The sequence below is a fragment of the Ambystoma mexicanum genome, chromosome 13, assembly GCF_040938575.1.
Source record: "Ambystoma mexicanum isolate Mex_15411 chromosome 13, UKY_AmexF1_1, whole genome shotgun sequence".
In the NCBI taxonomy this organism is placed as follows: domain Eukaryota; kingdom Metazoa; phylum Chordata; class Amphibia; order Caudata; family Ambystomatidae; genus Ambystoma; species Ambystoma mexicanum.
The window spans coordinates 48798991-48819115 of record NC_090938.1 but is presented as its reverse complement, the minus strand read 5'-3'; the positions used below and the strand labels follow the sequence as shown (position 1 = coordinate 48819115).

The window sequence follows — 20125 nt, the reverse complement described above, 5'->3', positions numbered from 1 at the left end:
AAGAATTTGATCAATACAAAAATCACTGAAAATTGCTCTCCCAACATCAACCTAGCCCACCAGTCCTGCACATTGTAGGTTCTCACCCTTTCTATAAAGCTTCCTAAATAACGGCTTCTCAACTCCGTCTTCCACAGAATCTGCAGCTAGTATCATGGACCGATTTGTCAAAAAGAGATGTAATTTGCTTTGTTGGGTACATACTTAACCTAAATCCCAGAAAGGCATGTCTGTATCTAGGGCACAGGAATTTGGTAAAGTATTTTGGAAGACAGTTATGGGATTTTGTCTTGATTCAAGCTTTGAAATCGACGATTGTTCCAACGTACCAAGCCAATCCTGTTGCCATGTTTTTTACTCTTTCTGGATGGTTTGTTAGCAAAAGATCTAAAATGGAGAGACACTCTGATTTCCAATATAGCAGCAGGCTCGTTATCCCAATCTAATTTGTCTCTTAAAATCTGGTAGGGGGCTGCAACGATCGACGTAATGCATTTTCAAAAACTGCAAATGTTTGTGTTGCAATAAGTGTGATCCTTTTCTTAAACACAGGTGCCCATTTTTTGCAGGCCAAGAGCGCTTTACCTCGATGACCAGGCTATACTACAGGGAGGCAGCAGCATGTGTGATAATGTTTGATGTAACTAACAAAGCCTCGTTCCTGAACAGTCAGAAATGGAAGGAAGATCTGGACAACAAGGTGGTGCTGTCCAACGGCACACCCGTTCCTTGCATTCTGCTGGCCAATAAGGTAAGAAGTTGCAGAAGACTGTACTGCCATGCTTTCTGTCAAGATCTTCCCTGCAGGATGGAGGGGGTAGGGGTGGGAGAACATGTGGGAGGATGCTGGTGCCACTTTCAGTAAAACCTTTGCTCTACTGGTCAAGTCTAAAATCGCCCTTTATAAAGCAGCATTACATGGGGAGCAGAGAGACCACTTGGAGAATATGGAGATTTAACATCAGGCTAATGTTCAGAAGCTCTTGACTGGGCAGAGCCTGTCACTTTTGGGCACTCCTGATTCCCAGATAAATCAATGGCTCATTGGCTGGTGGAGAAGACTACTGATGTATATAGACCATGACACATGCATGTCAATGGATAATTAGGAGCATCACACCAGGCTTGACTTTGAGACCTGTCTCTGCGTTTGTGGTATTGCAGATGACCACTTCCCTGCTGTAACTTCAGGTGTGCCCCCCTAATGGCCTAACTCTTCATACCCTCATCCTGATACAGAAATGCACCAGTCACTGACTGGTGATAAATGCAGTCAAGAAATGCATTAAATCCAGCAAGATGGAAGCCAACAATCTACATGTTGGTTTTGAATTTCAAATACTCTAAAGATGTCCTAACTGTATTTCAGAATAAACTGAGTAGCGTTTCAGTAATTTGTCTTAGCTAGGTATTCATAAATCATTCATATTACTCTTGCATCGCAAATCTTTCCTATCACAAACGCCCTCAAGCAGTATGTGTGTGGGGTATGGCGGTATAAACTAATGTTGAAGTGTCTTCATAATGGATTATTTCTGAGCGCTGTGAGAGGCATTACGACTCTCCTTCACACATGTCTTATATGAAAAAAAGAATCTGTAAACCCACAGAAAGGGTTGGTAACCGATGTTCCCTCTCATTATTTTTTTTTCTATGTGCGGAACTGGGTGGCTGTTGTGTGCACATTATTTTCTATGTGTGCAACTGACTAATGAGGTAAGCCACTTTGTGAGCATGCATATTTAGTGAACTACCGTCGCAGAAGAGAGTTTGGAAAGGAATATCTTCTTCCCAGCCACTGCAATTCTTTACAAATCTTAAGTCGCGTTTTCTAAACCCATAGGCTTAAATATAATGCCATATATGATTAAACAGAAAACTTGTCAACCTGTCCAAGACTTCAACATCTGCCAAAGTACCTTGCAAACTTACTTCTATGCAGAGAAAAATCTGTTTTATGCCACTGGAAAATCACTCATGTCACGTGTAGTCCAAAAAACAAATCTCGTGTCATAACTGATGTGGCTGTCAAGAAATTCAGAAAGAATACAACATTGCTGATGGATTAATGGCAATTAAAAGCAATGTGTCAGAACACGTGCTGATTGCAGTTCAAGTGCCACTTTAATAAAGTAATTCAAGGGCCAGGAGAACATGCTTCTATGATGATCAAAACATCTTGTGCCTCTGCTTACTATCCACATAACACCAGTCTTACGGCGAAGAGACATCATCCATTTTTACTCCCTAAACAAATGTGCCTATCAAATCCTCTCCTTCCTCCCTGTAACTGGAACAATAAAGCATGCGTACCTTTTGTATACATCTGGCTTTGGAGTGGTTTCTGCTTACTATTTGATAATCCCTGCCACCCAAGATACTGCACAGATCATAGCTTCAACCCACAAAGCTCCACTGATATTTTTTTGAATTAGAGACCAGAAGGAACTCTAATATTAATGCCTGATCTCAAGAGGAATTTTAAGGGGAAAGAACATCTTCTAATACACAAAGTATCCCTATTGGCAAAGCTAATTACTTTTCTACTTCCTCAAATGTTATTTAACTCCAGGTAGGGAGCAAAATCTAATTGGAGCCCTGCTTGTACCCCTGACATTACAGGGCACATAATAGTCTATAGTTTTGCCCACCCTTCTGCATCACAGCCTAGATCAAATTCAAACAAGAGCCTTACTGTGGTTTATTATGAAGCCCTGCTGAAGAAAGTCACATCTGTATGCCTTTTTAAGTTAATAGCATCAATTCATCAGAGATGCCTTCTTCTGTAACTATGGATCCCTCTTCTGTAATTCTTTGTTATCAGTTAAATAAGATGCCGGGAGATGCTAGAGACGATACACGCAGAACACATGGTTATATTGAAAAGCACTCAGCAGCTGGGCATGGCATGAAAAAGGTGCTGTTGTCCAGACAGGGTTCATTTTAATGAGGGGGGGGGGGGGAGATCTATTTAGAAAGACCGCTCTGTGACCACACAGAGCGGTCCTTCTAAATCTAACTGTCACACCCCTGCCACACACAAGTCCATGCAGGAGCTGACCTGCATGGCGAGACCCAGAGGAGTCATTGCAGGAGTGTCAGGTGTGTGTGTGTGTGTGTGTCTGTCTGTCAGTCAGTCGGGGTAAGTGTGTTATGCTGGGAAGGGGGTGGTGAAATGGGGTATATGGGGGGGGTTAACACCCCTGATTAACAAGACAACCTGCAGGAGAGGGTGGGGGTGTGGAAGGGACCAACTTGCAGGGGCAGTATGTGATATTTCGCATTTTAAAACCAACACAAAAAGGGCCAGAAAAAACAGTTTTGGTGTTCAGTCTTTCAAATGTGGAAATACCACATAGAACCGTCTAGATGGGTACTATACTTTGCTATCCTTTAGCAAACAAGCAACACATTTCCTTCAGTGTACTGCCGAAACGTCTGCCTTGGTTTTTTAAATGTGCTGCTTTGTTAATCACACGCAATGACCTGTGGTGTTCCACCCATACCCTTCCCCGGTCCCTGTGCTAGCCTCCAATACTAGTTGAGGGAGCATTGTAAAAAGTGAGGGATTGTAGCAGTAAACATCCACTGGGATATTTGCAGACCCGCAATAATTTGCAAACAAGTCATATTTTATGTGCATTTTAAGAATGTCATAACTCTAAATGTACACAATTCTTTTGCAGTGCATACAGGATTGTTTGCAACATATACCACCCTCATATCATTGTATAGGATTACACAAGTGCTCATTGAAACCGTTTTTGTATAGCAGCGATTTGCCATATAATGTGTGACGGTCTATGCCCGAGGGAACTCTGAACACGAGGGAACTCTGAACACTTGGAAACTGTGCAAATTGTGTGAAAAGCATTCACCTGTCTGAATATCCAGTGCCCTGATAATATGGACGAGTAATTCCAGGCATAGTCCATACCCTTTATCCCTTGTAGGCGAAGTAAATGATATTGCAATGTTGCTCTCCACTTATAGGGTAATGATAGGAATGCTAAAGTAACAGATGCTGAGCATCACATTAGTCTTCACAAAATCCTTAAAGGGCAAATTAATATTTTAGTGTTATAATTTGGAAGGGGGCCCATTCAAAGCACTTGTGTGACACATGTACAAAGAGGATGTATGGGATATGGTTACACTTCCGAGTAGCCTGCTTGCTTACAGTTCGTATCTGATATTTGAGCGGGTAGTTTGATTATATATTGTGGGTGACGCCTTTGGTAAGGCGCAATGAGTAACAAATTCTGGCACATGAAAGGTATTCATATTGCAACAAACATCAAACAAGTGGATGTAGCTACACGTCTGCTAAACTTTCGCAGAGCCAAGAGAGGACGAGTCCAGGTTGTCCGGTAGTATCTTAATGTGTTCTGGGGCAGAAGTTGGAGCCATAAGGTGAAAGTGTGGTAGTCCAGTTTAGGAGTCATGGGCGGGGAGGAAACATTATGTGGTTAATGTGTGCAGGCATATCTTGGTTAGATTCTTCTGTTCATGGAGCCAGTTTTTCATATTAGTTTTTAACCTCATGTGTGTGTATTTGCCGTTAGGGATTTTGGGTGTTTACGGTCACCCTTGCAGATGCAAATGAGCAGAACATCAAGACTAGTTGCTTATTTTAAGAGTGACCATTTCAGGTAATTGCTGTGGTCTGTGCCTTATTAACACTTTTTGAATAGGTGAGAATTGTCTGTGCGCTGATAAAATTCTTCTGAGCGGCACCCAGAAAGAAGCTGGGCAAGCACACAGTTTAGAGGGAACATTGTTGGTAACATATATAGATGATGGTATTGCTGTTTGTTAGATCTCCAAGTCAAATAACACATACTAGGACCAAAAGAGTCTGTCAGGCCACAAAATGCCTTCAATTATGAACACAGAGTACAGGTCCAACACATAATCTAATAAATAGAAAATGCTCAAGAGTGGCTACCATTTATCTCCAGCCACTACTAACTGGCCCTACAGGGATATTGGGTGCCTAGGGAGAGCTGGTGTGCCTCATATCTAAGTTGAGGGGATAGAACAAGCAGACCCTCCATCAGTACACAAAAACCATTGCAGGACAAGTGTCTACAAAACAAACGTGGTACTTCAAGCCTGGTATGTGAGCACAAGCTGGGATAATAATCCTTTTAATGCTCCCTCTCATCTGCTCTTTAGCAACTTAAAAACTTAAATTTACTAAGGATGTACACAAAATTGATGGTCATGTTGTTTCGGTTTGTTATAACATTTCTTGTATCGAACTTTCTTCAGGACCGAAAGACTTAACTTGAGATTGGATTCTTCATATGGTCTTGAATTCAACAGATTGTGGCCTCGCTCCCCCATCGTGCACGAATCCTGACTACCTGTAAGACACCAAGCAACAAATGGAAACATGGGAGATGTAGGTTAGCCATCTATATCCCTTGCACATCCAGCTTAATTTAAATATAGCAATAGTCTAAAAATACACCAGTAAACGGTCTCCAAATGAGGAGGGCTATTTGCCTTTTCACAACATTGGCAGCTGTCTTAGGTCCGGCTCCTTGATTCATCTAGAGATAAATTGATTTGTATTAAGTGAGATCAGAGGGATGCCCCATTGCTAACTATGTAACTGTCAATTGTGAATCCATTCACTCATCATGAAGCTAAATACCTCTGCAGAATGACCATATGCTTCTATGGCTGCATTCGTCCAGTTCTCATAGTGTCGGTGTAACATTTCCTACACGTTACTTCTCGTCATTTGGTGAGCGCCATCTTAACGAGGAGGCGTATTGGTTCCCAGCTAGAGATGCGCGAGAAGGCACGAATCCCTCAGGCAAACGGGGCTGCCATTACTTTGTGGGCTATAGGCGATGTACAAATCCAATATTTGTGCCCAATGATGGCGGTATATCTGCCCAGTGTGGCACCAGCTATTAAACAAAACCTAAGGTTTAAGTCCACTCGTTTCTTTTTCATGGGATTATGTGCTGTCACAATACATTGCCATAATAGACTGTGACCACATCTTTATCTAAATGTATCACATTTGCAAGGGGATACGTAAAGTGCGGTTTTTACGGTTTGTTACAGGTTACAAATACAGCCTAGAGTTGGTCCACTAGTGCTGATGTTGTTCGCTATTCATATCACGTTTTTCCAGATATGGTCCAAGAATGTACATACACGTGAATGCAACCTGGAACAAGCCCACCAGCAAAGAAATGTCCAAACATCCCACTCCCAACCAGCATCATGTTGGTAAGAATAGTCAAATCATAAATGATTACAATGTAGCCAGGCTCTGCCAGCTAGTGTTCCCATGGAATCTGTTTTTAAACAGAAAATCCACATCTGTTCCCTCTTGAAAAGGAGAGCATTCATATCCCCTCCACGCTTGGGAATCTTGACCTTTTTCCAGAATTGTCCAAGTGAACTCTCTGTGCGTGTGGCATAGATTAACAAAATGCTCCACCATAGGTGCTAAGTTTTCTTTTTGTTGTTGTCAGAATACAGGGCCTGTGTCATCCTATCCTAACTTTCACAGCATATAATCCCTACATATTCAAGTTCACAAGGGCATATCGGATAAATCACGTCCGAGGTGTGTGTGTTTATTTATAACGTTCATCAGGGCGTGAGGACAAGGATATTTTCAATTTAAGGTTACAAATGCAATACAGAAAAACAGCGTAGAGTACATTTAGAGTACAGGTCAATAGTCCAGACAGGCAGAGAGGTGAACAGTACATATGATGCAGACTATGGGTAGTCAAATACATGGTCAAAGGTGGCAAAACAAGTGACATACAGTTGTGGCTAGAACAGTGCATTATAAGGGGCAGGTTACATATGACAAGGCAATGAGGACCCGAGGGTAGTACTAAGGTTAAAGATCATTTTCTTTAAACCATTTGATAATGTTTAGTCTGAAATTGGAGTAGGTTTGGTCCGCCCTTAGGAGGGGGGAAGGGAGTTCTAAAGTTGGGCCGCTTTGACAGGGAAGCTGTTACCACCGATTTTCGTCATTTTGAAGGAGGCGACTGTCAGGCATTTAGTGTAGGCCTCTCGAGTGGGTCGGAGAGTGGGTTTTCTATTTATTCTGTCTGTCCAGTAGCGAGGTGCCACGTTGTTGAGACACTTGAATGTTAGTGAGGCGGTTTCTAGCTTAATTTTATCAATGGTGGAGAGCCAGTTAGATTGTCTCCTTGCAGCCGAGATATGTTCTCTTCTGGACATTCCTAGAGCTGCTATCAAGGCATTATTTAGAAGTATTTTAATTTTCTTAGTGATGTATTTGTTGGATCCAAGTTATAGGGCATTGCAGTAGTCCAGTTTGTTTTTTTGTTTATATAGGGGGTTTGAGGGGCACTCTTCTTTGTTATAGGGGGGGGGGGCTGTGTCATGAGGGTAATGAACTAGAAAATCTGCAGAGGACTCGGGCTACCCCTCCCTTTTGACACTCACAGGTGTATTTGCACAACACAAATGGCAGATGTGACAATTTTATCTGTACATGAATACAATAGATCACCACTCTGTCGTTATTCAAACAGAATGTTTATTTTTCTCATATCTTAGTTTGCTTAAAAACCTACTGTAGGCTGTTTAACATATTTGACAAGTGTTGCCAAGCTAGACCAAACAATTTTCCTGGTGCCCACATTGGTTCGTAATATTATACAGTTATATCACATCATTATGGTATGTTCAAAACACAGTGAGAGGGTTAGTGCTAAAAGGTACTTAGGTGTATGTTTACTAAAGCTACTCTCTATCAAGTCGACACTCAGACACTCATTTGTGTTTCCAGCGTGAACAAGAAATCACTACTGTTGATGTAGTTATTGTTCAGATGCTTTCCTCAGGACTGGTAGAGGGGGGCTTAGGTGAGTATCTTGCTCATCCACGCCTGTGGTAGGAAGGAGGGGGGGTCTAAAAAATAGGAAAAAGTTAAAATTCGAGCGTGGTGTATCTATGCAGAGTTTAGGTGCATCGGATGTGTGTGTCTATCATACCTGCTTTGATTGCTTTAGTGCCTCGGGTCTGTGTGTGTTTAGGAGCGTTCAATGCGCAGTGGTAACGTGCTCCATCTGCTGCGTGTAGTTCAGATGACTCGTGTAGATACTGATTCTTGGTGTCTGCAAGAAATCAGTAACCAGTCTTAGGGAGTTGCCCGTGGTGAGTTTGGAGGCAAGGCATCACGTGATTCACTGTATTGTATTCTACATGAACATAGCGATCTGTTTCTATATGGTGGACATTAGGTCCATGTGGTTAGGCTGAAGGTGTGCAGCGCCTTTTGGATGAAGCACCACCTGGAGCCTATGTTAAACTAGCGCTCACTGTGGCGCGGCTGATTTTCAAGTCAAAATTGTGGACAGATTACAGCGTATTGGGTTTGCAATGATATACCACACACTCCCAAGCATGATCGATGGATCTAAGGTGTCTGCTAGTGAATTTAAAGTGGGGAGTATCAAAGGTAGAATTTTGTCAGTGGTTATATTCTTTTTGTTCCTTGTTAAGGTAGGAGGTGCTATGGGGTTATTTAGAGTTGTGTCAAGCTTGCAGGAGGAGACGCAACTCCTCGCTAACCACGGAAGTCGAATGGAGTAAGACCCTCCCACCTTGGTTGGCAACGGTGCCTGATGTGATACTAACGGAACACACACAGACAGACAATGGGGAGGGGGAGAGGGTTGGGGAGAAGTTGTGGAGAGGTAAGGGAAACCGGAAAGGGTGTTCGGGTAGTTGACTGGCTGGGAGGGGGTATTTGGGGTAGACCAAACATACAATACACTCTGTACTTTGTTCAGCAATATTTTACAGCTCAACCTACTTGCAAAATTCCTTGCCTAACTCTCACCCTGGGAGTCGCCGTGAATACTGCTATCTGGTGACATAACAATTAACATAACTTGTTATGCAGGACACGTGTACTGATGTTATGAAGGGCAAACCACGCTTAGCAAACTTAATGGCTGCATTAATTGCTGTTAGCAAAGCCACAAACAGTAAGCATATGGGCGAACAAAAACACAATAGACACTTCCCTTGAAATCATGTTCCTAAATGCAGTAATTCTCATTGGTAGTCTTGACTCTAGTCTTGGTTTTCTTGCTACTGCACAGAGGGCACACATGAAACGTACATATTCAACATAATTCACTCTTGTGTTTTGCGAATAGTGCTTAAACGTTCATGCATTCCCTGTTACATCACATGAGTAAATGTGCTCACAAGACTGGAACTGCTCATACAGTAACCATAAGTTATGCAGAACATTTATCTCCGGCTCGGGGTGCTTCCCAGCAACCCTGAGCAGATGATCACAAGCCGTAATTGCACTGAAGCAGCAGGCGTCACCAGTGTGTTCCGGTCCTGCTTCCGAATGGTCGTTGCAATTTCTATCCCACATGGAGGGTTGTCAGGAGGTTTTCTGCGCTGACCGCACGTGGTCCAAACTCAGAAGCTGTTACCGGCAAGGAGAGAGATCACTGCCACGACCCGGGTTCAGCTTTACACGCCATCAATCGGAATTCCCAGCACCTGGCACGGGCAGGGCTGGCTCTTTTAACCTTGTGCTGTGTGCGCGCAACTCATGGGGGAAATGTAGTTCCTGTGGGAAAGAGCGTTCCAGGGCCAAAGCGCACCACATATCCAGGGCTTGTTAGCCTACGCTTGGTGGTTCTGGCCACAAATGCCCCCTAGAACTTTTCCCACCCCACAATCCTGATACAGTTGATGAAAGACCGCTGGGGCCAATGAAATTGCCATTTTATGTCAATTTTCTTGACCTTGCACTACTTGCCAGTGACTTTCATAATACAACTGGCCGAAATTGCCCCCACTAAGAACTTTTTTATTCATGAGAACTAATATTTCGAACAAATTTCAGGCACGGCTATGGGCTACATTTGCCCCCAGTTTGGCTAATCTTTACATTGCCGAATTTGAAAATGTCACAATTTAAGATGACAATCCCTTTAAACACATCATCCAGTGGACACAAAACATTGACGATGTGCTGCTGGTGTTCGAAGGGACAGATGATCAATTGGGAGACTTTTTAGTATGGCTCAATGATCAGAATCACTTTCTGCAATTTACCATGCTCTGGAGTCAGTCGCAGATCAATTTTCTTGACCGATTATTCCACTACTTGCCAAGGATGTTGGTATTACCACATCTGTATATCCTAAATCGACTGATAAAAAATGCACTCTTACAATTTCAAAGTTATTATCCTTTGAATCTGAAACAAAACCTACCATTTGGACAATTTCTCCACTACAGGAGAAACTGTTCCACATTGCGGGATTAGGATATACAAGCTGCCCAGCTCACTCAGAAATTATATACACCGGGCTATCCAAAGAAAACAGTCTGTTTCGCCCGTAAACGGGTGAAAAATATTACCAGGGTGATAACCTTAGCTCAACACACTTTTAGAAGAACTACTATTGAGAATATCACAGCAGTGTTGTTATTCACCCCTTGTACACTGGATTAAGCGAGAGATCTGAAGACACTGGCCTACTCCTGAACGTAAGAACTACCAGATCCCCACTCTTAAGATTTGCCATAAAACGCAGAGGGACTCTCTCATTACTACCTACCCTGACAGAGAATTTAACACTCAGTGTTGTGATGAATCCTGTGGAGTCATCGCTGATCTCCAGTCTAAGATCTCCTCCCATGTGACCAGCGGAAAGCAGCCGCTACCTGAGCCTGAGCCTGACCCTGGGGTGGTATTATGAGGGAGGATCACATGGGAGGAGAGAGCTGTCGGGGAGATGTGGTGGCTCCATCGTGAGAGAAGCTGTATTCTTCCTTTATAAATGAGGAAGACCCTGTAATTCCTGATGGCCTGTTGTCACTATAAAAATCGCTCCAGTTACTAAACGCTAAGACCTTTCCTAATCATTCTAGGTTAAATACCATTCAACCCTCATATGTACATAACACACACATCACATCTCCTGTCTCTGATGGTTTTGTTCCAAGTAAAAATCCTAAACAAAAACACCTTGGAAGTCCTATTAATCACACGTATTCTAAGTCAGTTCCTAAGCTAAACATGCAGACTAGTTGTTGCAATGTAGATCAGCCTCGCTGGACGTTTTAAAGATGCTTTTCACTTGCAAACAAGAGGAGAAGAGAAAGCAGCTCAGGCGAAGCGGGAAGCAGGACCGCTAGTGAAGAAAGACCCATGAGAGAGGACCGTGCTGAAACAGGCAGGTGCTTTCAAGCTGCCACCTGTCTTACCGGAGTGGCGAGCGACCCAGGAGCGTGGCAGGCTACAAGTAAGTGCTACGCAGGAAACGGCAGCAGCAGAGATGCTGTTGAGGACGCGGTCAAACGGAACAGCAGCGATTATAATGGCAAGTGAATGCAAGACCAGCGGAAGAGCTGAAAGAGGGTCTGCCAGATGGGAGACGCCATTAATGAATTCCCAGCAGCAATGTGCCATGGGTCAGAAACAGACACCGGTGAGTTGGCCCGGTGATGCTGGAAACTCTGGGACGTACTGACGGGCACATGAACAAGTAAAAGTGCATTTTGAATTTTCGAGCAAGTAAATTAAAGTGACAGAATTTGCACAAGTCCTCATGCTTGAGAGGTCAACATGTGGAAAGCTGAAGTGAGCATTGCCATAAGCAAATGAATACTGGTAAAGAAGATAAAAGACAAAACTTGAACAAATCTTCATATGTGAGATGTCCACATGGGGAAGCTTGGGACAGGCAATATCTGTCAATGAAGTATAGACGGTGCAGGAGAATAACTGAGCCATACTGGGAAACGCAGACCATTGAAAGAAGACCTGATAAAGGGGCTATATCAAGCAGTGAGTCTTTTGGCGGTAAGCTACCTAGCAGGAGAGTACACCAGGCGATCTATAGAACCCAGAAGGGGATACCTGGCTGGGGAGTGAACCAGGGATCTAGAGAAACTACTGAAGAATTCCTGGCAGGGGAAGAATACCAGGGGGGAGTCCTTGAGAGGTTGTGTAAAAGACACTTTTTGCCATCCTTGGAAACAACAGTTGTATAGAGGAGACACTTTTGCCAACAGTGAGAATTATTGTATGGAAGAGACATTCCTGCCCTTCTTAAGGAAACATTGTTTGGTAAAAGATACTTTCGCCATCCTTCCTCAAATAAACCAGGGCAAGGGAACTACCCAAGGATATTTCTTTGGAAGAAACCATTTTGATTGATTGGATCTGTCGATTTGTTTTACATTTGAACACTTTTTGGTTAAGCCTAAATTAAAGACAATTTTCCTTCCACTTCTTAATTGTTAATTTCTAGTGTGAGGGTCAGATATGTTTTGGACACAAGGACAGTTTACATATTTTTGATGAAAAGAGAGACAGATCTTTGGTTTTAGTTTTCTATGCAGGGAAACTCTTTAAGATTGGGACAGAGAGTCCTTTATCCAACCCTTTTCTTTTAATAAAGATTTCTGATGTTGAAAACACTACACTTTATGTCCGTCTCTCATTTCTGACCTCTCGCAGTGCTTTGCGGAATAGCTTTAAGGAGCAATAGGGCTTGCCCCTTGCAGGCATTATTCAGTAGGCCCATAGATGAAATGCAGCATGTCTATGGACCGGCTGAGGTTTTCTTTGGTCCCATAGGCCTCTCACCAACTAACACCCTGGACGTGATTTATCTAATAACATGCCCTTGTGAACTCCACTATGTAGGGATGACCTGCTGCCCTGTGAAAGTTGGGATCGGAGAACAAGGTCCTGTTTTTGAACCAAAATGTCGGCACCTATGGTGGAGCGTTTTGTTGTACACCACACACACAGAGATTTCACTTGGACAATTCTGGAAAAGGTCAAGATTCCCAAGCGTGGAGGGGATATCCTTTTCAAGGGGGAACAAATGCGGATTTCCGTTAAGAAACAGATTCCGTGAGTCTCAATGAGAACACCAGCTGGCAGAGCCTGACTACATTGTAATCATGTATGATTTGACTATTCTTACCAAAATGATGGTGGTTGGGAGTGGAATGTTTGGACATTTCTTTGTTGGTGGGCTTGTTCCAGGTTACGTTCACGTGTATGTAAATTCCTGGAACATATTTGGAAAAACGTGATATTCGTAGCCAATAACATTAGCACTAGTGGACCAACTCTAGGCTGCATTTGGAACCTGTACCAATGGTAAAAAAACACTTTGCACATCCCCTTGCAAATGTGATACATTTAGATAAAGATGTGGTCACAGTCTATTATGGCAGTGTATTGTGACAGCACATAATCCCATGAAAAGGTATTACGAGTTGACTTAATCCTCAGGTTTTGTTTAATAGATGGGGACACGATGGACAGATATACCGTTGTCATTGGGTACAGATATTGGATTTGTACATCGCCTATAGCCCATGAAGTAATGGTGGCCTTGTTTGCCTGAGGGATTTGTGTCTTCTCGTGCATGTCTAGATGGTAACTAGGACGCTGCCTCGTTAAAATGGTACTCGCCACACAGGCGAGAAGTAACTCAGTGGAATTGTTACACTGGCACTATGAGACCTGGATGAATGCGGCCATAGAAGCATATGGCCATTCTGCAGAGGTATCTGGTTTCATGAGTGAATGGATTCACATTTGGTAGTTACATAATTAGCAATCGTTTATCCCTCTTATCTCACGTATACAAATCGATTTGCTTCTAGGTGAATCGTAACCCTCCTCATTTGGTGACTTTTTACTGGTCTCTTTTTAGACTATTGGTGTATTTAAACTAAGCTGGATGTGCAAGGGATATAAATGGCTAACTTACATCTCCCATGTTTGCGTTTGTTTGGTGTCTTGCAGGTAGTCGGGATTCTTGCACAATGAGGGGATTTTGTTAAGCGACTACAATCTACTGAATTTAAGACCATTGCCTGCATGAAGAATCCAATCTCAAATTAAGTCTTTGGGTTACAAGAAAGTGTAATACAAACAATTGTTATAACCCACTGAAACCGGTTGACCATACACTGAGTGGGATGTCCATCAATTTATTGGACACCCTCAGTAAAGGAATGGTTTTTAAGTTGCTAATAAGCAGATGAGAGGGAGCTTTAAACGATTGTTACTCCAGCTTGTGCTCACATACCGGGCTTTAACTACTGGGTTTTTACCCACATTTGTTTTGAAGACACACTTGTCCTGTAATGGTTTTTGTGTATTGAAGGGGAATTGGCTTTTTCTATCCGCTCACCATAGATGGATGGCCCACCAGCTCTCCCTAGGGACATAATATCCATGTAGGGTCAGTTAGTATTGGTTGGAGGGAAATAGTAGCAGCTCGTGAGCGTTTTCCTTTTTTCCCCTTCGTTTTTTGATCATCTTTATTTAACCATTAATTAAGCAATAGCACAAAAACAATAAAGTGAGAACATGACAAATAACTATATACATAAGCACTTACTAATAAGCTAAGCAGAATTCCTAACATCACAGCAAGCTCCCCCCCCAAGCTCTAAGTAAACACAAGACTTAACAAACGTACAACACCAAACCACACATCAGCCCCCCACCAACACCCTCATTGCATATAAGAATAACAGCCTACACCTTGACCGAACAAGTCGTTAAAAGATCCCCAATTTTCATTATATTCAGTATCCCGATGAATCCTAGATGCTCGAGACTTCTCATAGCACGAAAGTGTACGCATGTCAGCTAACCAATTATCATGATGTCGTTTCTTTCTTGAACTTCCACACTTTCATGATGTTTTATCGTCATCAACAATGCCCTAGCGATCCAATCGGACGAATCACAAATCTTCTCACATCTATCTTCAGTTGGGAGGAAAACAACAGACATGACATTTCGCGGAAATGAAATGCTCACTACCAGATCAATTCGATTTAAAACATCCTTCCAGAAGTCTAACACTCTTTCACACTCCCAGAGCATATGCAAATAAGTCCCCTGTGAACAATTGCAACCCCAACCCAAGTCAGAATCTGCCAATCCCCTTAAATTCTTTCTCACTGGTGTCCAGTGGATACGACCAAGAATTTGTTGGTGGATATGCTGAAGGTTCAAATCCATTTTGGCTTTCACCATCACTTTCCATACATCATCCCATGCTCTCTCGTGAGCATTTTTATGAGTTGGGCCAATACTCCAGGCCAGCCATGGTCTCTATGGCAATGCTAGTGCCATTCCTGATGTAGTATGTGGCGGATTGCGGTATTGTTCGGTCATCCCCAACAAAGGTGATGGTACATTGCTGCCATGTCTCCATGCACAGGATGGCGTTGTGAAGTCCTGATTGGCACATTCGTAAGTGATCCAGGATCTGCGAAGATGGCAGTATAAACTTGGGGGATGACTGTCATTGCGTTTCATCGCTCAGGTCAGTCCCTCCTTTGCTGACGTTCTGCACTGTTCCCTCCTTCCTGTGTCCTTCCCCTGTTCCTTTTCCTGTTCTATTCTCGCTCTGCCCTTGATCCTTCTCCTCTGTTGCTGATTTGGTTCTCTCCTACTCCGCTATGTCCTGTATAAAAATACCAGCATTGCTGACTGGACTGTCTACAATACGTCCAGTGCACCCAGCTGGTTTTATTCCCCAGATGGTTTCCCTTGGTGGTTGCTCCAGGTATCGCAGTATTTCCTGTATTCACACTCTGGTTAGCCCGTGCCGCTGGAGAGACCTCCACGCTCCTCCCTGGCCTCTCAAAGTCGTGCCACTTTGAGATGCCAAAAGAGGGACATGGAACAGATGCAGCAGCTTGAAGCTGCTCTGCATTCCCTCACTGCAGAGTTTCAAAACCTCAATGTTGAGAACACAACACTTGGTTAAAGCACGGGCACTGCTCCCCCTCCCCTTGGAAGTCCCTCCTAGTACTCCAATTTCAGGCAAATTTGACAGTAATCCCAAGAATTTGATGGAATTTCTTTATTTGTGTAATGTACAGTTCACCTTTAAAGCAACACATTTTTCTACGGCTAAATCTTTTGTGCTATGTTTGAGTGTGCAGAATTGACTTTTTTCACTCGAGAAACCCTACTGGATCTCATACAAGGTGATGGAGAAGTGTGGGCTTATGTTACCTAGCTAAAAAATCTTGCATCAGATGCTCCCTGTCCGGAGGAAGCCCCGGACACACTGTTCCGTAGAGGTTTGAATGAGGACGTTAAGGACAAAGTCTCCTGTATGCCATAACCTGCTAATCTTTCATAGATATGATATGATAAGTCATTTAAGAGGTTCCATGTCATTTCATTGCGGGATTTTTTTTCGCACGGTTTTTTACCACGATTTTTTTACAAAAAAAACCCATCACATTTTTTTTTCATTCTTTTTGGGGGTCCCCTCCGCAACCCCCCATTTTCTTTAATTTGTATTTATTCCCAAACACCCACACCCGACATGTATATAATTTAGTAACCCCCCTAAAAAATTCTGAGATTTTTCGAAAATAAATTACATCCCGCGATGAAAGGACGTCGTACCATATGAGATATGACAAGTCATTTAGAAGTAATTTAAAACGCGCATGTACACAAGTGTTTCTAGGCGCGACAAGACAGAGGGGGACAAGACAAACTATCTTACTAGGCCTTGCTTCATTCAGATCGTACGAGAAGGGTAAATGGGGATTGTGGAGGGGTGGGGCGGGGGGGGGGGGGGAGTTCAGCGCGGCTCTGGGTAGTGCAAGGAGAACAAGGGACTGTAGGGTTCAGTTACAGCCCCTAAGTGCTTGGTAGGCCCAGAGGCAGTGCAGGGGTGACTGAACAAGAAAGAGCCTGGTACCCAGTGAGACTGAGTGTAGCCAAGCAACCAGTCGGTTTAGCAGACAGGTAGGTCAGCAGGGGAGGGAGAGGGAGAAAAACGGAGAAGAGGAACACTTTGAGTTGCTTCCTCAACTTCAGCTGGTCCGGCTCTAGTTTGAGATGGGCAGAGAGGCCATTCCAGAGGGAGGCACCTGCAGAGGAGAGAGATCAACCCCCCCCCCCCCCAAGCCCCTGGTCTCACTCTGCCTGGAGTAGCGTCTAACCCTTAGAGAGTTGGAGGTAGCTGAGCGAAGGGCTCGAGAAGGAAAGTATTTTGGAAGAGAGCGTTGGATGTAGTGCAGGCCCTGGCCCCAGAAAGCCTTGTGGACAATGCAAAAGGTCATGAACTTGCTCCTTGCAGCCACCGGGAGCTTGTGGAGAGATTTCAGGGCTGGAGAGATGGTGTCCCTGGGTTTGAGACAAGGATAAGACGATTGCCATGGTTTTTGGAGTTCCGGGTCCAGGAAAGACTCCAGGAGAAGAAGGGAAGAAGTCGGCTTAGTCGTCCTAATCCACCTACTTCTCGTTCCACTCCAAAGTTGCCATACGAGTCCAAACCCATGCAAATAGGTGCAGCCAGAGGGGCTCTTTCCCCAGAAGAACGTGTAAGAGGTGGAAACCAGGATTTATGCATGTGATGTATGTATTTAATTTGAGCTGTACAGCTGAATGAACAAGACGCCAGCCAAGTAAACACGGGTACCTATCGCACTCCATGGTTATGGAAGATGACGAAAGGCAAGGCCAGCCACCTGCGCACACCTGAAGCCATACACCACTACCAATGACGCATCGACCAACACCTCTGCAATTGGAATGCAGCTATCCCCCATGACAAAATTTGGTTTGCTGGACACACTAGTTCTGCTACTCTTGCATACTCTTGTCTCCACTTCAAAGCACCCATCCACTTGCCTGCTCGATATGGGTAGATAGTAGGGACCTGGACACCCCAACATTTGCTTTGGCCAAAATGCACTTTCCCAAATTTTGGACTACAGTCCCCCTTAGGGCATTCACCTGCAGTGCTTTGAGACCATATCAGTGTGATAAAGGCGCTATACAGATGACAAATTATATTAATGTGCAGCCAGTACTCTCCTGGTGAGTGTCCGTTGGATCCCCCGAACGCTCTGGGGAAACTCCAGCACTGGTTCTTAGGAGGGATAACCAACTGGGAAGTAGTTCTACCTATTAGTCCCTCATATTCACCCATCTCTACTGCTAATTTTCCTTCAGTTCAGATGGTTGCCCTCTCTGTATCCCTGCATTACGGGTCTGTTATTACTGATGTTCTGGTCCTGGTGGGTTGTGGTGCAGCAGGGAACTTCTTGAATGATGCCTGGGCTTTCACTAAACAAATTATGCGCTAAAAGAAGGAATTTGTTCTCCCTGTAGAAGGAGTGGACGGTCAAACCTTGGTCCCATTACCAAACAGACGTACCACTTGGACCTGCATTTACAGTGACAAGGAAGTAATCTGTCTCAACCTTATCCATACCACCCACTTTACACTCATTTTGGGGTTGCCCTGGCTCAGACACCACAACCCTTATGCCGATTGGGCTGACGGATTGCTATTCTTGGGATCGGAGTACGGCGTCAACCACTGTTTTACGGGGGCTCAACAGCACCTCTGAAAGCACGGCCTTCAGTATCTTTGCCTGTAGCACATGTGGTCCATCCCATGCCTCTGTCAACAATATAAAGCAAAGCAAACACAGGCTACCCCACCATAGCACACATCAGTTGATGGATATAAGTTATGGATTGTGCTGTACTGAAGAACTAATACGCATACATGGTCAGACAGACTAAAAATTTAACAATTTATTCAAACATAACAATAAATGACAGTATCAAAAAACATAATGTACAGTACATCTCGTACATCGACAGGGACGTAGATCACTGGATATACATCTACAGCCTCTGAAAACAGCTGTGCTGAAAAAACAATCTACTTTTGCCTGAGTCTGCTAATGGCTCCACGTATGCTCTAAATTTGAGTGAGGTTAATAACAGCGTGACACAAGTCCCACAATTTTCAACACTTTGTGTTTCTGGCTCGAGGCGGCAGACCGTTTCCCGGGTATAGTTCAACTCAGTCTTCCTCGGAACATTCAACTTGAAAACTAATATGGGCAAGGTTCCCCAACAATGAGGACCAGCTCCAGTTAGACACTAAAAACAAATGACAAAAAACATAATTTGATTTATAAAAACTAATTTAAAAACTGACCATGAAAAGCTCCATATACTATGAAACTAATAGATGCAAAACTTTCCACCAACCTTCAATTAATTCTATGTGGCTTGGGCCGATCACTATTTAGTACATCATAGACGTTATGTGTCCAGAAATGTCTTACTACAAATAGAAACCAAAAATGGGCATCGCAGTTACTCTTGTGTCATTAACCATACTCTACTTACACTGCGCCACAGTGTATCTGTCAAGTCTACCGATAAATTATTGACCTTGCACAATTTAGTATATGGTCATCTAGGCAACTTGAGTGTGGATATACCGTCTCACAGTCACGTGATGCTCTCCAGGTTGTCAAATTGCTCTATGGTCTCACTGGAGGGAGTTGTGCTATATTTGTACGGGACTGTGAAAAGAAAGACCAAGTCTCACTTGTTCTGATGTATGTGCAGCTTTTACACCATCAACGACACATTAAGCCGTATGCAGGACCCGGTATCATCGGGTCACTTTCTAAACATACTGCAGTGACAGAAGAATGTGTTTACTACTGACATTACCACGATTGTAACTTGGTAAACCGCGGTGGGTATCAACCGGCTATGTGCTGCCCTGTAATGTGCCGGTGCCGCTATTGTAGCTATATGAAATGCCTCAAAAAAGCAAAACATGTACCCCTATGAATGCCCCCAAACACGTAGTGAGTCGCTCCTCCACGAGAACTTACCAGGAAGGAATGCTGATGACTCAATCGGTCCACAGCTTGCAAAGCTACAGGAAGCTGTATGGACTTCTGCATTGATACCAATCATTGTGCGTAATCATACGTAATGGAAGGTGGCTGGCGCTATCTTGGGAAGGGGTGGGGCTGCTCCAAATAAAACAATATTTTATCAGCTGATCTTCAGCCGACCTGGGTATGGAGACAGATGCTGATTTAGGCAGCTAAAGGCCCAAGTAGGTCTCGTGTAATGAGGAGCGTGAATAGAGCAAAGTTTATATAAATCCAAATATGGAATGGAATAAACAGGCCGATTTTGATATTTAGTGATGGCTACTATGATACGAGCCTCGCAAAAAAGAGGGCGGGGTGCACCCTGGACTGCCACAACTACAGGCGTTCCCAT

The 20125-nt window shown here is 43.6% G+C and overlaps 1 protein-coding gene across 2 annotated transcripts in view; it reads left to right on the top strand.

Annotated features, from left to right (window-relative positions):
* Positions 1 to 20125, top strand: part of RAB29 (RAB29, member RAS oncogene family) — a 184941-nt gene that overhangs the window by 152038 nt on the left and 12778 nt on the right. For both annotated transcript variants that reach the window (XM_069633166.1, XM_069633167.1), the window contains one exon: positions 570 to 751. In XM_069633166.1, the coding sequence (XP_069489267.1) occupies positions 570 to 751 (182 nt within the window). The remainder of the gene's footprint in view (positions 1 to 569; positions 752 to 20125) is intronic.